We start from the raw sequence: 19676 nt of genomic DNA on the forward strand, positions 1-19676 counted from the left end.
GACTGCAAGAGACCATACATGCTTTCATCTGCTCCTTAGGAACCTGACCACTGCCACATATCCAAGGCCAGGCCAGCTTCTCAGGTAGAAATGCCTGTTAGAGTGAAGTCCAGTTCCAGCTGAGGCCTGGGCACTGGCAGAGCCCAGCCTATATCGGCAGACTTTCTGTCTCCAACCTGCAGCTGACCACAGATACACGAAGAAGTCCAGCCCAGCCCAGGGGAAGCACCTTGCTGACCCACAGACTCACAAGCAATTAGGACTCGTGAAGGTTCAAGCCATTAAGTTTTGGACTGGCTTTGGTTAGTAAAAGTGAATTAAAAGATCAAGATAAGTCAGTGAGCAGATGCTAGAGTCCAGGGGTGCCCTTCCTTCCACACTGCTCTTTTAACTCAGTGCTTCTCAGGAACACTCACGAAGTTTCCTATTTATCTACAACCACGCTCATAGCTTTCCACCCAACCTGAATTGAACAAAATAATGTTTTAAAATGTATGCTGGGGGTGGGGGGTGGGGAGATGGTTTAGTGTGTGTATTAAAAGCCAACATGGTGTTGTATGCTTGTAATCCCAGCACTGGAGAGGCGGAGACAGGTAGATTCCTGGAGCACACTGATCAGCCATCTTACCTAATCAACAAGCCCCAGGTCCCAGTGAGAGAAGAGACACTGTCTCAGAAAACAAGGTGGCAGCAGCTGAGCAGGAATACTGCAGGTTGACTTTTGGTGTTTATGTGCATGCACACATGGCACTTAAACAGATGAACACAAATCCACACAAAACACGACATATACACATACACGTGAGCACACCACCACACATAAGCACGCGCACACACACACACACACACACACACACACACACACACACATATTATGTTGGCTTCTCATTCCCATCAGAATGCCCTCCCCATCTCCAAGTCTTGTCCACTAATAACTATTACAATCTAAGTTCATGCACAAGTCCACCTGGCATGTGCCTGCTTCCCTTGGCTTTGTTGGTACTTTTGTTTACCATCCTTTCCCAGTCAAACACTCTTTTTCCTGATACAAGACTCTTCCTGCTCACAAATCGCCATCAGACCTTGGTGAATAATCCTTTTCAGAAATTCTCACAGCCTAGTCTTCTGGGAGAGTTGTTGGCTGGGCACCACGCCCATCTTCCGACAGCTCCCTGCTTCCATTTCTACTTCCTTCAAGAAAGAGGTAATTCAGCAGGCCTGAGATGGCCAAACCCATCAACAGTGCAAAGGAAGGACTTTCTCCTTGGTCTGTTCCTGGGAGGTAACCTCTTAGCCCTTGGGATGTCTTGCCTGATAAGAGTCTTAATCAGCTGGGCGGGGGGGCTATGTCTAGCAGCTCGTGTTGTGTGGTTGATGATGGGGGCCCTGGGATATATATATATATATATATATATATGGTTCATCACTGACCCAGGAACTAAAGACTGGATAACTGATCCCAGATAGAAACCAGGGATGCTGAGGCTTGGCTTGGCAGCCCTGGCCACATTAATTTAAGTGTCCGGAGTCAGCCATCATCCACACTGGGGAATGAAGTGCAGTTGCCTACACCCTGGGCATCTCTTTCCCATGCTGATTTTAGTATGCATCCTTCATTGTCATAGACTGTCACTCTGCCTACAGTGGCTTTTCTGAGCTCTGCGAGTTCTTACAGCTACCCACCAAGCTGGAAGACATCTCTGACCTACCTTCTCACCCTCTCCTCTCTCTTCTCACTTTCTCCCCTGGAGTAAGTGAAACAAACTGTTCTACTTGTTTCTGGTCAAAAGGTTCTGACCATTCTGGGACCATCCATGATCCCACACTATCCTCTAAGTGGCCCATGTAAATTTCTTTTGTCCGTGGGCACGATGCTGGTGATGATTTGCTCCAGCATAGTCTGTACTTTTGCAAAACTTTGCTATGTGAACATGTTTGTGTGAATGCAGCAGCCCTATGTTCGGTTTTATGCAAATAAGGGGAAGGCTTCTTAACCCACACTCGCACCACTAGTGGCCACATAGATTCTACTGCGTGGACGTTCTTAGAACTTTCTCCAGCAGTTCTCTGTTCTTGGCTACTTAGATGGTTTGACCTTGTTCTTATAAACCAAACCCCAACACTGATTCCTGCACAGGAGTCATTAGGTACTTCTGTCATTATTATCTTGAGACAGATTTTTCTACACACAAATTTCTCAATTAAAGAGAAATTTGGTCCCCAGATGTTCATGCAACTGGGGAGGTGATGGAGACTTGAGGAGGTGGGGCCTAGCCTCATGGGTTCTAGTCCTGTGCAGGCTTTAGCTTCTCTGCTTCCTCACTGCTGACTGAACGGAACCAGCCTCCTCATCTATAAGCTATTCTAGCCACCATGCCTTTGCTTCCGTAAGGGACTGTTTGCTGTCATAGCGTGACCTCAAATAATGCCTCCTCCCTTCAGGCGGGTGTCTCAGGTATGACGTCACAGCAATAGGAATGTAACTAACACAGAAGGTAAAGGATGACAACCCTGGAAGTATCAACAGCCTCCCGCAATTTGGAGAGAAGCAGGTGAGGAGAGGAGCCGGAGGGTGGGAAGACTAGCACCGAGGAATGACACTGTTTAGTTGAGAGGGTGCTTGCTATTACCATGGCCTTTCACACAAGACCAGACAGAAGAGGAACCCACAGAAAAGCAACCAACCAGCTTTGGGGGAATGTGGCCTGTGTGGCGGGCAGAGACTCCCCGCTGACTACTTCCTCACCCCACACCTAGCAAGTCCCCCAAGTAAGGCTGGGAAGGGAACACCCAGGGCCAAGCCTACCAGAGAAGGGGTTTAACGAAGCTGCAGAAGCAGAGGCCAGGGGCCTCTTCACCTCTTCCTCTTTGCTGCCTGCACCGCCTGTCCCCGATGTAAAAATGAACAAAATAACAGTGTTCCGGCAAGCACAGCCATTTCCCTTCTGCTTTCGTAGGTCGATAGATAATTCCAGAAATTGACAATTCTGGAAACAGATTTAAAATTTTCATTCAATTATTATTATTATTATTGGTTTTTCAAGACAGGGTTTCTCTGTATAGCCTTGGCTGTCATGGAACTCATTCTGTAGATCAGGCTGGCCTCAAACTCACAGAAATCCACCTGCCTCTGCCTCCCAAGTGCTGGGATTACAGGCATGCGCCACCACTGCCTGGACAGATTTAAATTTTCTAAAAGGATAAAAGTCATTTAAAACAAAGATTAAAACAACATACATACATAAATATATAACATAGCAAAGCAAACAGCGCTTGTATCAAATTATAAAAAGCATAGGACATGCTGCAGGCCGCAGGAATATATCATAAAAACTCAGCTGGTTATGGCAAAGTCACTACCTGGAGGGATCAGGAAATTCCTCCAGAGGAAGCCAAATCCCAAGGAGTTTTTGGTGTTACTTGGCTTGTTATATATCAGCTGTATTCTGTTATGAAAATCATGTGTGCCTTCGTAGTTTTTCCAATTGACTTTCCCCTAAGAAGGACTAACAGTGTAGACAGATCACTCTCTGGACATACACATTCCAGGTATTTGAAGAACAGCCTCAGGAAAGGCTTTCTCTGGAATCAGATTATCTCCCTTAGCCACTTTCAAGGGCTACAGGAAACACCACCCAGGTGGCCGCCCAACTTCCGAGGACTAACAATGATAACAGCCCACCTGCAAGTCTCCTGACTTAGGGTAAATTCCACAAGGAGACATCGCCTAGGAGAGGTGGATGTTAAGTAATAGCTTTACACAAATTAGCTCGGACCTTCCCTTTACATACCTGGACTTCCAGGGCACAGGTGGGAGAAGAGAAAAGAGAATGGAAGAACTAGATGTGTAAGAACTTGAGAGGAACGAACTGAGATGGGGAAGAACTAGGTTGAAGGGCTAAAAGAGAGGACTAGAGGAACCAGATGGAAGATGAGGAAGAGCCAGATGAGAGAGAAGGAGACAGGAGAGGAGCAGATAGGGGAAAGAACTAGATAGATGAGAACCTAGAAGGGACAGAACTAGATGAAGGAATTAAGATAGAACCAAGAGGGAACAGTAGACAAATATAGAGAAATCAGGCAAGAAAGGAGCTAGACATGAGAGCAGAATAGAAGCTGTGTAGAGAGAGAACTATCACAGAATAATAAAGTGTATGAACTAAGGAGTTTCATGTACATAGATTTATTTCTTTTCATCAAAATTTAATTATCAGTTGGTTGTAGATTCTTCCCAGACCCTGGGAGGGGACTATCGAGGGGCTGGACCCTTTTAGTCCCTGATAAGGACATGTCAGAAATTACAAGATGACCAAATTATGACAAGACATACTTGAAATTTTCATCAATGAACTTGGAATTCAAAACCCCAAAAGAATCAAGTTCAGATTTGATAAAGAGAAAAAATCCAGATTGCTCAAAAAAGTAAAAACCTGGGCTGGTAGTGCTAGAGAAATGGGACAGGCATAAACAGCACTTCTTCACTGTTGCAGAGGATCTGGGTTCAGTTTCCAGCAGCCACAGCAGGGGCTCACAGCTGCCTGTAGTTCCAGCCTTAAGAGATTTGTTCTCACCTCGGATAGCACCCGCACACACATGCACACACAGACACATACATATAAACATAATAACAAAATAAAATCTCTAAAACCAGCAATAACAATAAAACCCAGGGTTGGGGACTAGAGAGAAGGTTAAGTGATTGAGAGCATTCTGTTCTTGTAGAGGACCTGGGTTTGATTCCCAGAGGTCCACATAATGGGTGACAATCATCTGTAACTCCAGTTCCAAAGAACATGGCACACCCTTTTGGTCTCCATTTGGTGCCAGGCACACACATGGAAGATAGACATACCCATTTGAAAACAAAACAAAAGAGTAGTTGGAAGAGTAATTATTTCAAAAGCAACAATCGAAGAAACAATAAAAGCTCTTGGGCTGACCAGATGGAGGCACTCAATGCCAAGCCTGACAATTTGAGTTCAACCCCTCAGACTGGACCCACACAGCACAAGGAAAGGACCAATTCCCACAAGTTGTTCTCGGCACATTTACTTCCCACTCCATACCTAAAATAAATACAAAATATAATAAAATTTTTAAAGCAAAACTTAGCTTTGGGTTGAAAACAAAAGAATATATAAAGTTTTTTGTTTGTTTGTTTGTTTGTTTGTTTTTATAAGACTGGGATTGAAAGTCTGAACAAGGATACAGCGGATAAAAAAGGTAATATAGAGCTAGGTTCCCAATGTAAACATCAGATGAATTTGGATCCAAGACTAATGAAGGCAACCAAGACACACAGTGACACTGAGTCAGGACAAAGAGGGTGGAACTCCAGCGAAGCGGAAGCACCACAGCAAGGGCTATGTCCAGCAGACTCTAAGGACCAAGGAAGTTAAAAAGAAACATTCGGAGGCCTAAGGGTTTGCCTGGCTTACTTAGTTACTTTGTAGCAGGTGGTGTATATCCAGGCTGTCTTCAAAATTGCTATGTAGCCAAGGGTGACCTTTGAACTCTTGATCCCCCTGCCTCCACCCCTCCAGCGTTGAGATGACAGATGTGCACTACCACACCCAGTTTATGTGGTACTGAGGATGGGACCCAGGGCTTCCTGTATGCTAAGCTAGCTCTCCATGGACTGAGATACATTACCATTGTGGGTTGAGCCATTCTGAATGAATGTGGATTTTTTTGTTGTTGTTTTGGTTTGTTTTTTTTTTTTTTTTTTTTTTTTTTTTTTTTGAGACAGGGTTTCTCTGTGAAGTTATGGTGCCTTTCCTGGATCTCACTCTGTAGACCAGGCTGGCTTCGAACTCACAAAGATCTGCCTGGCTCTGCCTCCCGAGTGCTGGGACTAAAGGTGTGCACCACCACCGCCTGGCGATATTTTTAAAGGTCATCTTTGTAGTTTAGTGTCAAGTGCTATAATATATAACAGAGAACAACATCTTTAATAGTCCTGTGGAATTTTTATAATAATGAAGGATATTAACAGTCTGCAAAGAAAATCTTAACAAGATCCCCAAAAGAAATGTATTCATTCTCTTTCTAAGCACGATTCAAGGAAGAAAGAAGTAATAAAATGAAAGAAGAAGGGAACTGTAGAGATGGCTCCAGGTTAAGAGAACTGAGGTTCTGAGTTCAATTCCCAGCAACCACATGGTGGCTCACAACCATCTCTAATGAGATCTGGTGCCCTCTTCTGGAGCACAGGTATACATGCAGGCAGAACACTGTATACATAATAAATATATTTAGATAGATAAATATCTGAAAAAAAGATAAATCTTGATTTGAATGATCAGAAAAAAAGAGAGACAGTTCAAAAACATATCACTAGGAATATGAAATGTAAGTACTATTACAGAGCAAATGGGAAGATGATATTTTGCAAAACTTGCACAACTAAATTGATATCTTTTGGGAAAAAACACAAATAATTACAAGAATAAACACAAGTTTTGACCTGTATTTGATCTTTTTTTTTTTAATGTGTGTATGTGTGTTTTGCCTGCACACATATCTGTGTACCACATGCATGCAGTGCCTATGATGGCCAGAAGAGGGAGTTCTGACTGAGTTCCCTGGAACTGGAGTTACAGACTTTTGAGCCACCATGTGCGTGCTGAGAATTGAATCTGGGTCCTCTGTAAGAGCAGTCAGTGCTCTTAACCACTGAAACATTTTCTTTGAAGAGTAAGGAAGTGATTTATTGAGAAGCAAAGAAATTGCTCGCTGTAGACACGAGGGGGGCTTGAAAATGCGATGCCCTTAACTTTTACTTTTATACTACAACTAGGACTACTATTGGTCTATTTTTATAAATACTACCATTACTAATCATTTGGTGGAACCCAAAGCCTTGCATGTGCTAGGTAAGTGCTCCATCACCGAGCTGCATTCCCAGCTTGCCACCTAAAATCCAACAGCCCTACATGCTTTATTGGGGGAAGTACTTCCAATGAGTTGGCTTCTGAAATGGCTTCCGGAAACTAGCCATTCAACTTTCTTTCTTTTTTTTAAATTATTACATTTTTATTGATTTTGTGGGGTTTTTTTCTTTCTTTCTTTCTTTTTTTTTTTTTTTTTTTTGTTTGTTTGTTTTTACTATGAACACACGCTGTGTCAAGTGTGTGCTGGTCAGAGGACAGCTTACAGGTGTTAGTCCTTCAGGCCATGGAGGTCTCAGGGATAGAACTCAGGTCTTCAGGCTTGGAAGCAGCTGCCTTTACCCACTCAGCCATCTAGCCAGCCCGCCATTCAACTTTCTTACCAAGGTACCAGAGCACAGAGAAGCCAAAGATATCTCATTGCTCTGTGGTCACTTAGAAACGATACTGGCTAAACACAGCATCATCAAGGGGACCTAGCATGGTCTAGGAATGTAGGAAGGCAGGAAATACTCCGAATTAGGAAGTGTGTCAATAAGCATCATTCACTGTATATTTTGGCTTTTTGTGTGTGTGGTATGTATGTGTGTTAAGGTGTATGTGGGTGGGTGCATCGTCATGTGTGTGCACATGCACGTGGAGATTCAAGGCTGATCCATGGTATCTTTCTCAGTTGCTCTCCATGTTATATATTGAGGCAGAGTCTCTCATGAACCCAGAGCCAGCCTGCTCCAGGGTTTCTGTGTTTCTGCTGGGATTACAGGTGGGCCACCACATCTTTCTGGCTTCTATGTGGATTCCTGGCATCCAAACTCTGGTTCTCAGGCTTACTCAGCAAGTGCTTTACCTGCTGAGCTGTCTCCTTTTAAGTCCCTTGCTGTGGATATCGCTTTGTCAGCAGTCTGGTCTCCAGTATGGACCAGGTGTCTTCACATACTCTAGAGCAAGGAAAATGTTTCTCAGGCTGTAGAAAGCTCAGTGCCTGCCATGGAAAGAGGTGGAGCAGTCCCAGGATTGCTCCTGCAGCAGAAACAGGTAGCGATTATGGTAGAGATGTTTAAAAACAGAATTGGACTTTCTTGGACAATATCTATGACTAAGATATTTCATCCATTTGTTTTTGTGTGTTCCTGTGTGTATGTATGTGGGCTCACATACCATGACACACGTGTGGAGGGCAGGGAACAACTTATGGGAGTGGTTCTTTCCTTCCACCACACGGCTCCCGGAACTGAACTCAGGCCGTCAGGCTTGGCAGCAAGCTCTTTGACCCACTGTGCCAATTCACCTACCCAATATCTGATTTCTTTTTCTTTAGCTCTCTCAATGCTATGCTTTTTCGCTAATAGACATCTGTGAGTGTTACTACGCTGGGGGGATGGGATTCTCTAAAATGAAGTAATACGCAGTCTAGAATGCTTTGTGTGTGTGTCCTCTCCCCCTCCTCAGCTAACGCTGATGTCCTGTCCCTTTTACTCGGTATTCTGGTTATTTTAGACATCCTTTGTCTCGTCTCTGAGCACCTCTGGTTCACTGTGCATTAGGCAGGCCTGGAAGTATGACAGAGCTAGGCAGGAAAGGATCCAGGCTGCTCGGCTTTGTCTGTGCTCTTCCGCTGGGTGGCCTCGAGTTTTGTCCTGCCTGAGGTCGACGGCCTCTGCCTGTCATTTCCAGCATGAATCACACTGTCTTGTGCTTTCAGTGTTCTATTTTTTATAATCTGTCCATTTGTGCCTTACTCTCAGACACACATCTTGAGTTCAGAGCGACCGCAATCCTGATTTAAAAAAAAAAAACAAACAAAAAAAAAAAACCGCCATTTCAACTCAGTAAACCCTGCTGAGAAGCTCTGAGTTCAGGGTGCTTTTCAACAGAGTTCATGATGATTCCCTGGCCTCTTCTCATCCAAGTATTCTTCTTGACTAACTTATTTAGTCAATGCCAGGAGGGGTTAGGGTAATTTTGAGTTTGAGCTAAGAATTAAATGCATCCATGCATGTCCTATAGGCTTTATCCACCATTTCCCTGCCTCTGTCCCACTCCAGAGGAAGGCTGTGCTGTTTGGGTTCTGTTACCCAATTACCATTTATCAACACATACATTTAAGCAATAAAAAGAGAGAAAGCTGAAGGAAAAAAGGAACAGTGGGGCTGGACCTGAAAGAAGGGCTAGGAACAACCACCGTGCAGGCTGGGAAACGTTGAGCCGAAGGAATGGATGCCAACGCTCCTGTGGTCGGAGTTTCTGAAACAACAGCAGCTTAGGATGTGTTCCCTGGCTGGTAGCCAGGCACTGGTGGCACAAAGCTTTGTAGATTAGTTTTGATCACTGCCTGGCATTTCCCATTTTCAGCTTCCAGAGAGGCCACCCTGTAATTTGTATATCTTCTCTTTGAAGACTTACTTTTGACATTCATATTAAATATTGTGCCATGTGATAACTTATTTAGCCGCCTCCTAATGTGTGCTGCAATTAGTTCTATTTAATTGGGTTCTTTGTTCATCTTTCCATTTCTGTCACGACTTCCCCTTTCTTAAGTTTTTTCTTCTAAGTTAATTTTAATTATGTGAGTAATACCTGAAAGCTCAACTCCTTATCAAACCCAAGTCAATCTGGGTTGTCTTTCTCCCTCCACGGAAGTTCAGAGGTAGCCACTCCTCTGTGTGTGTGTGTGTGTGTGTGTGTGTGTGCATGAAGTGTGGGTGCATTTACACACCTTACATGTGTCGAGTGTAGAGGCCAGAAGTTGAGTCCCCTACTTGGCTTTTTATTGCTGTGCTAAAGATCATGACCAAAAGCAACTTGAAAAGGACAAGGCGTGTTCGGCTTACATGTCCCTATAGCAGTACATTATTGGAGGAACACCAAACTCCAGCAGGAACCTGAAGGCAGGAACTGAAGCAGAGACTATGGAAGAACCTTCTTACTGGCTTGGCCCTCACAGCTTGCTCAGGCTGCTTCCTCACACCACTCAGGACGACCTATCCAGGGGCCTTCTCCCATCAACCATTAATCAAGAAACTGTCCCACTGAGTTGCCTACAGGCCAGTCTGATAGAGATGTTTTCTCGTGTTCTCAATTGAGGTTCCCTCTTCCCAGATAGCTCTAGCTGTGTCAAATAGACAAAAACAAACAAATGAACAAATAAAAAAAAAAAATAAAACAGAACCAGGATATTAACATCAGACATCTTCTTTCCTCAATTGGGTACCACTTTATTCTTTGAGACAGAGGGCATCAGAGTCCCTTTAACTGGAGTTACTAAAGGTTATAAGCCAACATGTGGGTGTTGGGAATGGAACCCAGGAACTTGGAAGAGCAGCCAGGGCTCTAAACTACTGAGCCATTTCTTCAGAGCCCATCTATCATCCATTTTAAAAATACAATATTAAAAAATTGTTACATGGTACAACTTGATTTTTCTCCTCTCCCTCTAGAAATTTGTCTTAGACCTGGCTATATGTCTATTTTAAAATCTGGTATAAGGTTTCTTAGAATAGATATATCACAGATTTTATTGTGGTTGGATTGCTTTTACATAGCCCGATGAGGTGACCAATATGTGAATTGCTCTAGTCAGTGGCTGCTGTCAATGGTATTACAGGGTATCTCCTCCCACCTACCTCCCTGTGCACATAGTCAGAGTCCTTCATGGAAGACACTGAGCAGAGGACCGGTCCCTGTATTGTTATCTTGGATGACTAGAGCATCACCGTCCCCAGAGCAGCCACATGTTGCTCCTCAGTTGCTGGGGTCCATTCCCAGCCCCCACATGTTACAACCTTCAAAAACCCAAGTGTGGCTGCTGTGAATATGGAACTCTAATTTTAGTTTTACTTAATTTTTAAAATTTCAAGTGGTGTGTGTGTGTGTGTGTGTATAAGGTGTTTAGACATTGCTTGTAGGGGCAAAAATTAGTCCAGGCACTATGATCATCCCTGCAGAGCAAAGTGAACAATGTTTAAAAGGTCAACAAATAGTTTCCCATAGAATAAAAGAATGTATCAGAGATAAATTCATTAAGGACATGAAAACCAGCACATTTTAACAGAATCATGTCTTTAAGATACCGCCAATGGCTGTTAGTGTTAATTCTCCACAACCTGACAGAATCTAGAATCATGGGGGGATGGACCACTGGTCATGTGGGGATCACCTTGACTACAGATGTGCGAAGACTCATCTTAACTGTGGGTGGGACCATTCCCTAGGCTAGGGATCCTTTGCTGCAATGGAGACCATGTGTTCATTGTTGACCATTGGAATGGCCTTCATCACTCTCTTCTGACTGAGGACATAATGTAACCAGCTGCTTCAAGCTCCCACAGCTGTGAGTTCCCCACTATGATGAACTGTGAGCTGAAAGAAATCCTTTCTCCCTTGAATTGCTGTTTTTCAAGTTTGTTTTGTTTTGAAATCATAGCAACAGAAAAGAAACCAAGACACTGCCCTATTGAAGTTGGGTATATTCACTCTTAAATGTCTTCCAAATGTACCAAGAAGCATTGCCAATTCACAATTGTGGAGTGGATTGTTGTAATCTTTTACATTTGGTGTGGCAGAGTTTTCAGTTAGCTATGGGAAATTTGTTCCTGCCGTGCCAGATGGTGCTCCAGAAATGCAGACTCATCGGGATCTCCAAACAGGAGGGAGACTGATGTTTCCCTTTATGGCTTCATCCCACCGTATGATGTATACTCAAAATATCTGTGCAGCTTTCAGGAGCAGACTAGAAAGTGTCATGGATACAGTTGCTAAAACTGTTCAGTGTGTATGTACAATGCTATGACTCACCACCAATGTATGGAACCTGTGAAAGGAATACAAGGCAGCGAGAATAGGGATGTTGGGGCTATGCCAACATTTGTTGCTTGAATTGTGCACGGATTTCACCAAGACTCATGGGACTGTCAGTTCCAGTTCAAGATTTTCTTGAGACAGAAAGACATGTTTTGCCAGGTACTTAATAATCAAAGACAGAACATGACAGTGGTTTCTGGATTTCCGTCAATATTAGAGTGCATGTGAAGAAGCCTCACATGAAGCACAAAGGGAAAGAAAAACGGACTTTTGCCGGATCTAGAAAGGGATTGGAACTTATATTAAAACCTAACTTTTCATGATGCGAATCAGTCAGTATGCTTTTCTGCACTTCCAAACACAAATCCAGGGCTGGAGAGATGGCTATGTGGTTAAGAGCACTGGTGCCCGTCCTGAGTAACCAGATTCCCAGCACTCATGTGGCAGCTCACAATGGTCTGTAAGAGGCCTAGGGAATCCCACAGCCTCTTCTGTCCTCCACAGGCACTGCACACATGTGGTACACAGACAGACATGAGTTCAAAACACCCAGATACATACATACATACACACACACATACATACATACATATACACATACACACATATACATACATACATACACACATACATACATATATACACACACATTAGTAATTAAATAAATCTCTTTTAAAAACCCATGAAGCTATATGCATAACATTTTCAGTGGTGATGGCCAACAGTATGCAAATTTTCTGCAGAATCAACAAGAAAAATTTGAAGAACACATTGGTGGTATTAACAAGTTTTGATAGGAGGCAGAAGCAGGCAGATATCTGTGAGTTCGAGGCCAGCATGATTGACAGAGTGAGTTCCAGGACAGCTAGCGCTATACAGAGAAACCCTTTCTTGAAAACAACCAGAAAAACAAACAACAAACAAACAAGCTTTGAGTCCCTTTTTGGTGTCTATAACCTCCTTTGCACCCCATGCTCTCAACACTGAGTTGGTGCCAGATACAGCAGGTTGACATGGTTTGGACAAAAGCAGTTTTAAAATTGCTGAAACAGACAATCTTTTGCTTCAAGGTCATACAATTATGACAAAGATGAGCTACAAAGATCCCTACAGAGGAAAAGAAGACTAGAGAGCAAAAGCCCACTAGGTAATATGTCACTAGTGGGAACTTAACTGTGCTTTTAAGAGTTAAAAAAATCACCCTGGGTTTCAAAGACTTAAAGAGCAACAGAGAACAACATACCACTGGATAATTTTTATATTGAGCACACGTTGCGATGGTATTTTAGAAGTGCTGGATTCAATAAAAATCTTATCAGTTTCATGTGTTTCTATCATTAGAAAACACACAGCTACTAAACACTTAAAAATTACATGTGCTGGGCCAGGGTTGTGACTCAGTGGTACAACATTTATCTGGCAGGCTGAAGGCCCTGGGTTTGATCCCTAGCATTGCAAAAAGAATGAATGAATGAATGAGAGGGGTTTTCATTTTATTCCACAGTGTAAAGCTAGAATCACTTCCCTTGTTATTAATGCTTCCTTTCCTGGGAGAATCAGCTCCCAAGATTACATCTGACAAGAGGACATTGTAAGACACCTGACTTCTGTCCCCACACTGAAGCATCTGCGGGGATCTGAGCATCTGGCGGTGGACCTGAGCCGTTAGATACAGACTCCTGGGACCTGGACTCTGCAGCAAGTAGAGCCAGGACAGTACTATCTGGAGTCTAACTGAGCCGTACTGCCTCCGGTGGAAGTGGCTAGCAGAGACTCAAGCCGCATGCATTGCTGGTTCGGCACTGTGGCTAAGAAGATGTGCCAAGTCCCAAAGCCCAGTGAGATAGGTCAGTCTCCACAGGGAACAGAAGGATGGAGGCTGGAAGGCAGGGGTGTGGGAAAGGGAAAGACGGCGTCATGGGAGGATGAACTCCACGGACAGGGAAGCTACAGCCGGGGATGAAGGGACACAGCAGGGTGCCCAAAGCGGCCAGACAGACCCAGGCACAGGTTAGGGCTGCAAGCCTGCCCGCCCTGATCCTCAGTGCCCAGAAAACATCCTCTTGAGTTTGGGAGTGAGTACCTGGGTTAATTAATGAAAAGGACTCTCAGGAGCCATTGTTGTCATGGCAACCCTGAAAGGACCACGGGGATTTGTACAGACAGACAAAAGGAAAGGAGCAACAAGTGCTCCCTCCCCGCTTCCCCCTCCTGCCTGGACGCATGAGATGGGTGTTCCCTCATCCGGCCTCCTCTGTAGCCCAGGCCAAACGCTTGTGAATGGGATGGATTCTGTCCTTACCCAAGAGAGGCTTAGAGCTTTGGATGCTCAGTCCCGACTTTCTATTCAGGTTTGAGTAAGGACTCAGGCTTCTGACTGGGTCTCCTGTAATCCTTCCTGCCTTCTGCCCTAGTTCCAAGGTCACTCCCCATCTCTCCTCTACCTGAATCCAACACCTCGTACAGGATAGAATGTTCTTCTCACAGAGGTTGGAAGTGATTCATGAACCTAGCCCCGTGACCGCTTCCTGCCCACTGTCTGCTGCTCACACCCTGCCTGACAATCACACCAAGGGTGGAAGCTTCTAGACTGCCTCCGGGAGTAACCACACACCTGTCACACAATGCCTTGATCCCGTGGTGACTACTCCCTGTTTAAGATGTCCCCTTGTAACATTCTGTTCTGCCAGCCTTTTCCCTATGTGCCCAGGTGTCTGCTCTCTCAGGAAAGCCAGAGTCACAGATATCAGCTCAGATAGGTCCTCTGTGGTGTTTACCAAGCCTGAAAAAATCTCAAACAGACCTAGTCAAACTCAGTCTACAAATACAGTCTCTTGAAGCTTCTACCTTTTAATCAATAGTATTGAATTGGGTCATTTTCTCCTAGGCTTTCTCTCCCATTAAGTTGTCCAAGAGACTAGCTTATTTGGCTACTGTGTTCTGACTGAATTTAAGGGGGACAAGGATGTTTGTATAGACCATGTATTCCTGGCACATAGTGGGTTCTCAACAAATAACCACTGAATGAATAGAAAAAAAAATGATAATTCTGCCTCTTAAGAGACATGGATACATATTATCAACGGCTGGTATCCTCCAGGTTTACATTTAACACTCAGACTCTATCTCACTTATAGTACCCTAGGTGGTTACTATAGCTTACTATAGGTGAGACACGACCTTGCCAATACTTGGCTGAAGAAATTCCTTCATAGAAGCAAGTGGAAATATATGAAACCAGGGTCCCCTTCCCTTCCCATTTTGGTGGGTTTTACTTCCTGTCTGTCTTGCAGCATTCCTACTGACCAGTTTTTGCAGCCAATAACCAGGGCATATCATGCTTACCAGCAGACCCCTCCTCTCCAGCCAGCCTTTTCTCTAGTTTCCTCCTGGATCTCCAGAGAAGCCTCCTAATGGGTCTCCCTGATTCCTCCCCCCACCCCCATCCCCTACCCCCACCCCACCCCCACCTCCTCATGCATCCACTGCAAGCAGCCACTGCCCTCTGTGACATTGGAATTGCACTGGTGATAGCAGAATGGCCAGATTGAGTCACTGCCAAGCTGTTTGGAGACGGACGAGTGTATGACCAGAGAAGAACCACCTTCAGGAAGGGATGGATGTCTGCACGGGGGTGTGGGTGTCAGCTGCTGCTGTCTCTGGGTCTCAGGGGTGGAATTTCAAATCTTTGATTTGTACCCCATTCAACACGTCAGGATTGGGGGTGGCTGCTTCCTTTGTTTTCTCAGAGCACATCAGGGCTGCCAGGACTGATCCCACCCCCCACTGTGAGATACATTACCGGTTCCATTCCTCGGGCAGGGGGGTGTCTTGAGATCCAGGACACCTGGCTTCTAGGCCGGGCTCTGCCACGAGTTGCATGACTTTAGGCAAATCACATTACCTCTCTGGGCCTCAGTTTCCACACCTGAGAAATGAAGGGATTGCAGATTAGCCATTTGCCACCGATTACCCATCCCCCGCCCCAAACACAGCCCAAGTGTGTTTCCCTGTGAAATACACGCACCACATATAACTCCTGGTGCAACCACGGCCTGTATCCTTTTCCTTCAAGAAAGCCTACTATAACAAAGGGACAGATAATACTTTAAAAATAAGCCATGTTTGGTCTGGGACTCTAGCTCAGTAATAAGAGCGCTTTCCCAGTGCATGCAAGACCCAAGTTAGTCCTCAACACCAGAAAAGAAAAAAAACAACAACTCAAACTTAGTATTTTGACTACAATAGAGTTACACTTATAGAGTTACACTTACTGAGTATTTAAATGTATAGTTTTAGGGCAGAGGAGGGAGGGAGGGGGAGAGAGAGAGAGACAGACAGACAGACAGACAGACAGACAGACAAAGAGAGAACACAGTTGGGGAAGAAGGAGATGCTGCCAGGCATGGAAGCTTTAAGGTCACTGGACTGCAGAACATGACAGCTGGTTTTGAGGATCCCAGGGCAGGCAGCTGAGTGCCGTGGATAAGAGAGTGGCTGTTGGAATCAGACTACCCAGTTTATGATCTTAGCTGCCAGGTGAGTGATAATTAAGTACTAATATTAAAGACTAATTTTATTTTATTTTATTTATTTATTTTTTTGGTTTTTCGAGACAGGGTTTCTCTGTGTAGCTTTGCGCCTTTCCTGGGACTCACTTGGTAGCCCAGGCTGGCTTCGAACTCCCAGAGATCCGCCTGGCTCTGCCTCCCGAGTGCTGGGATTAAAGGCGTGCGCCACCACCGCCTGGCTTAAAGACCAATTTTATACAAGGCCCTGTCTTCATTTCTTTTCCTGTTGTTGATAAAGTACTTGAACACTGTGATGGAGCCACAGAAGCCTGAGGGCACGGGTCGGGCTGCATCTATAGTTCAGTGGAGAGATGGCTCAGTGTGAGGACACATACCTTTAACACCAGCACTGTAGAGGCAGAGGCAGGTGCATCTCTAAGACCAGCTTGGTCTACGCAATGAGTTCCAGGACATTTAAATCTATTAATAAGACCTTGTCTCAAACAAAACAATACAACAACAACAAAATCCACTAACCACCGAAGCCCCTAAATGCAAACCAATGATATCCGCTCATGCGCAGTGAAGAAACACAAGTCTGTACCCAAGCTGTAGGAAGATGATGAAATCGTACGCTGTCTCCGGTACAGCCATTTTCATGGCTTATGTGGGCTCATTCGAGACTCCACTGCAGAACCCAGCTCATCTGGTTCATCGGTTTCATGAGTCACCGTATGCAATTGCTCCTTTTGTGAACAACGGCCGCTGGCAGCTGCAGAACCAGGTGATTTCTAGGGTCCTGCCTGGCATCAGGCTGCTAGGACATTGCCTGATGTCACCCGTACCTGGTTCTCTTTTCTTTTCTTTTCTTTTTTCTTTTTTTTTTTTTTTTTTTTGGTTGATTTTTTTTTAAGACAGGGTTCCTCTGTGTAGCTTTGCGCCTTTCCTGGAGCTCACTTGGTAGCCCAGGCTGGCCTCGAACTCACAGAGATCTGCCTGGCTCTCTCTGCCTCCCGAGTGCTGGGATTAAAGGCGTGCACCACCAACACCTGGCCTGGTTCTCTTTTCTACATTAAGATCTAAGAGAAATGCCACTTAGCTACATCCACTAATCGAGCTGTCAGAATTTAAATCTTTTAGCTGCTACCTTCTTGAAGAAAGGGTATCACTTTAAAAAAGGAAGGTGCTGGAGGGATGACTCAGCAGTTGAGAGTGCTGATAACTCTTCTAGGGTGCCTCGGTTCAATTCCCAGCACCCACAAGTAGGCTCACACAGCCACCTGTTACTCCAACTCTGTAGGTTCCAAGCCCCTCTTCATGGTGCGCAGTCATACATGGTGCATAGGCAAAACACTCCCTCACATCACACCTTTAAAATTTAAAACAAACCACAGTGCTCACGTCGGGGACACGGCTGTAACTGTGGCACTGAAGAGGCAGGAGGATCGTGTTCTAGGCCAACAAGTGCTGACTTATCTCAAAAAGACCACCAGCAAAACTAGACAACACACAGATTCAGGGGCTGGTGTAACAGGTACTTCCATGAATGACTAAAAGATTGAGTGAAGCTAGTCCTGTCTGCTGACTCCCTTTAAGCATGAACACTCTGGTCTTTCTTGTCTCACGTGATAAAGGCTCACACAAACACTGAAAACAAAGGGCTGGGATGTAGCTAGTTGGTAGAGTGTTTACCTACCACACATGAAGTCCTGGGTTCAATCCCTAGCCCCGAATAAACTAGCTCATGCTAGTAATCCCAGCACTTGGGAGGAGGCAGGAGGATCAGAAGTTCAAGGTCATTCTTGACTGCATAGTGAGTTCAAGGCCAGCTTTGGCTATCCCAGACCCTGCCCTAAGAAATAAAAACACTAAAAAAACAAAACAAAACTGAAATTTGAAGTGGAACTATTTAAACTATTTGTCAGTATTCTCTTTATTTTATTGTGGCAGGGGACAGAAGCCAGCAGCTCCTTCTGGCTGTGCAAGGCTGCTCTGCCAGGCTGCACTCTGGGCCAGCATGCCGATTGCAGATCTTCACAGCTCCTTTCCTTTCAAACCTCTGCAGTCTGGCATCTGCTGCCTCCGCCCCAGTAATGTGGCTTCCAGTAACACCATCAAGATCCTGTAGGCTGCCAAATTTGGCAGACAGTTTCTATCCTCATTTTACTTGCTTTCCTGATGCTAAATCCTAAAACCATCTGAAATGTCTGCTGGCGGAGTTTGAATTTATTATTCTTATATAAGCAAAAAGACAAAGGAATCTTGAAAACAGGGGAATAATGCTAAAAATAGCCAGTGCTTCAGTTTTTCCAAGAGGACCATCTCAAAAGAGACCAAATATGACACACAGCATTGAAGATTACAGAGACTCAGCCAGTCATGGTGGCACACACCTGTCATCCCAGCGCTTTGGAGGTTCAGGCAGGAGGATCACCAGTTTGAGGTCAGCCTGAGCTACAGAAGGGCCGGCATGTAGCTCAGAGTGCTTACCCGACATGAGCAAGCTCCTGGGTTCCATTCATTCCCTGCAGTGCATGGGGAGAGAAGGAGGGAACGAGGGAGGAAGGGAGAGTCCAGAAATTCATTTGTTTTAAAATCTTAAAACAAGATTTATTTTAAGTGTCTGAGTGCATATGCTTGCTATGTGTGGCCCTGGAGGCTAAAAGAGGGATTGGATTTCCTAGAGCTGGAGCTATGGGGGCTTGTGAGCCACCTGAAGTGGATGCTGGGAGCCAAACTCAGATCTTCTGGAAGGGCAGCAAGTGTGCTTAACCACTGAGTCATTTCCCCAGAGACTAATTCATTTAATCATTTACCTGTTCATTCACACAGGCATGTAATGCACACGCACACACACACACACACACACACACACACACACACACACACACACTAAATATCTACAATGTGTCAGGCATTATTATAAGATGTTGGGGATGCAAAGGGCAAAGCAAGCTAACAGATTTTTAGAGCACATCCCACCTAGGAGTAAGACAGCAGATTCTGAATTAAGGACCCTCTTGGCATGTAACACGCATACAGAAAACACACATGCAATCTGTTTCAGTCTGGTGAGTTTTCACAAACTGATTATTAGTAGCACCTGAATAGAGGCACCATCTGAGCAGCCTCCTAGACTCTCCTCTGGGGCCCCTTGCAGACCCTTGTTCCTCTCAACAGCAAGTGCTTGAATTCTGTATAGTTGAAATAATTCAGAATCTATTCCAAGTGAATCCCTGCCTTTGTTCAGTGTGATTGGTGAGATTTGTGGACTGTGGTACACAGCTGCAGACTATACATTCTTGTTATTGCGGATTCTCTCTGCCTCTCTACTTGGGAACTTTCCACAGTAATTACATTCTCCCTTTCTGGAACACTGTCCCCCTTTTCTTTGCTCTTTTTAAAAGAAATGTTTGTTTGTTTGTTTGTTTACTTATTTATTTAGTGTGCATTGCATGCATGTGGGATGTGTGTG

General features: G+C 44.7%; 1 protein-coding gene across 4 annotated transcripts in view; it reads right to left on the reverse strand.

Moving 5' to 3' along the window:
- Tnrc6a (trinucleotide repeat containing adaptor 6A) overlaps positions 1-19676 on the reverse strand; it is a 175906-nt gene that overhangs the window by 129554 nt on the left and 26676 nt on the right. For all 4 annotated transcript variants that reach the window (XR_003734367.2, XM_028867876.2, XM_028867877.2 and 1 more), the window contains exon 2: positions 15493-15618. Coding sequence is in view for 3 of the 4 variants with exons in the window: in XM_028867876.2 (XP_028723709.1) it covers positions 15493-15572 (80 nt within the window). In the remaining variant the exon portion in view is untranslated. The remainder of the gene's footprint in view (positions 1-15492; positions 15619-19676) is intronic.

The sequence above is a fragment of the Peromyscus leucopus genome, chromosome 1 (assembly GCF_004664715.2).
Source record: "Peromyscus leucopus breed LL Stock chromosome 1, UCI_PerLeu_2.1, whole genome shotgun sequence".
Taxonomy (NCBI): Eukaryota; Metazoa; Chordata; class Mammalia; order Rodentia; family Cricetidae; genus Peromyscus; species Peromyscus leucopus.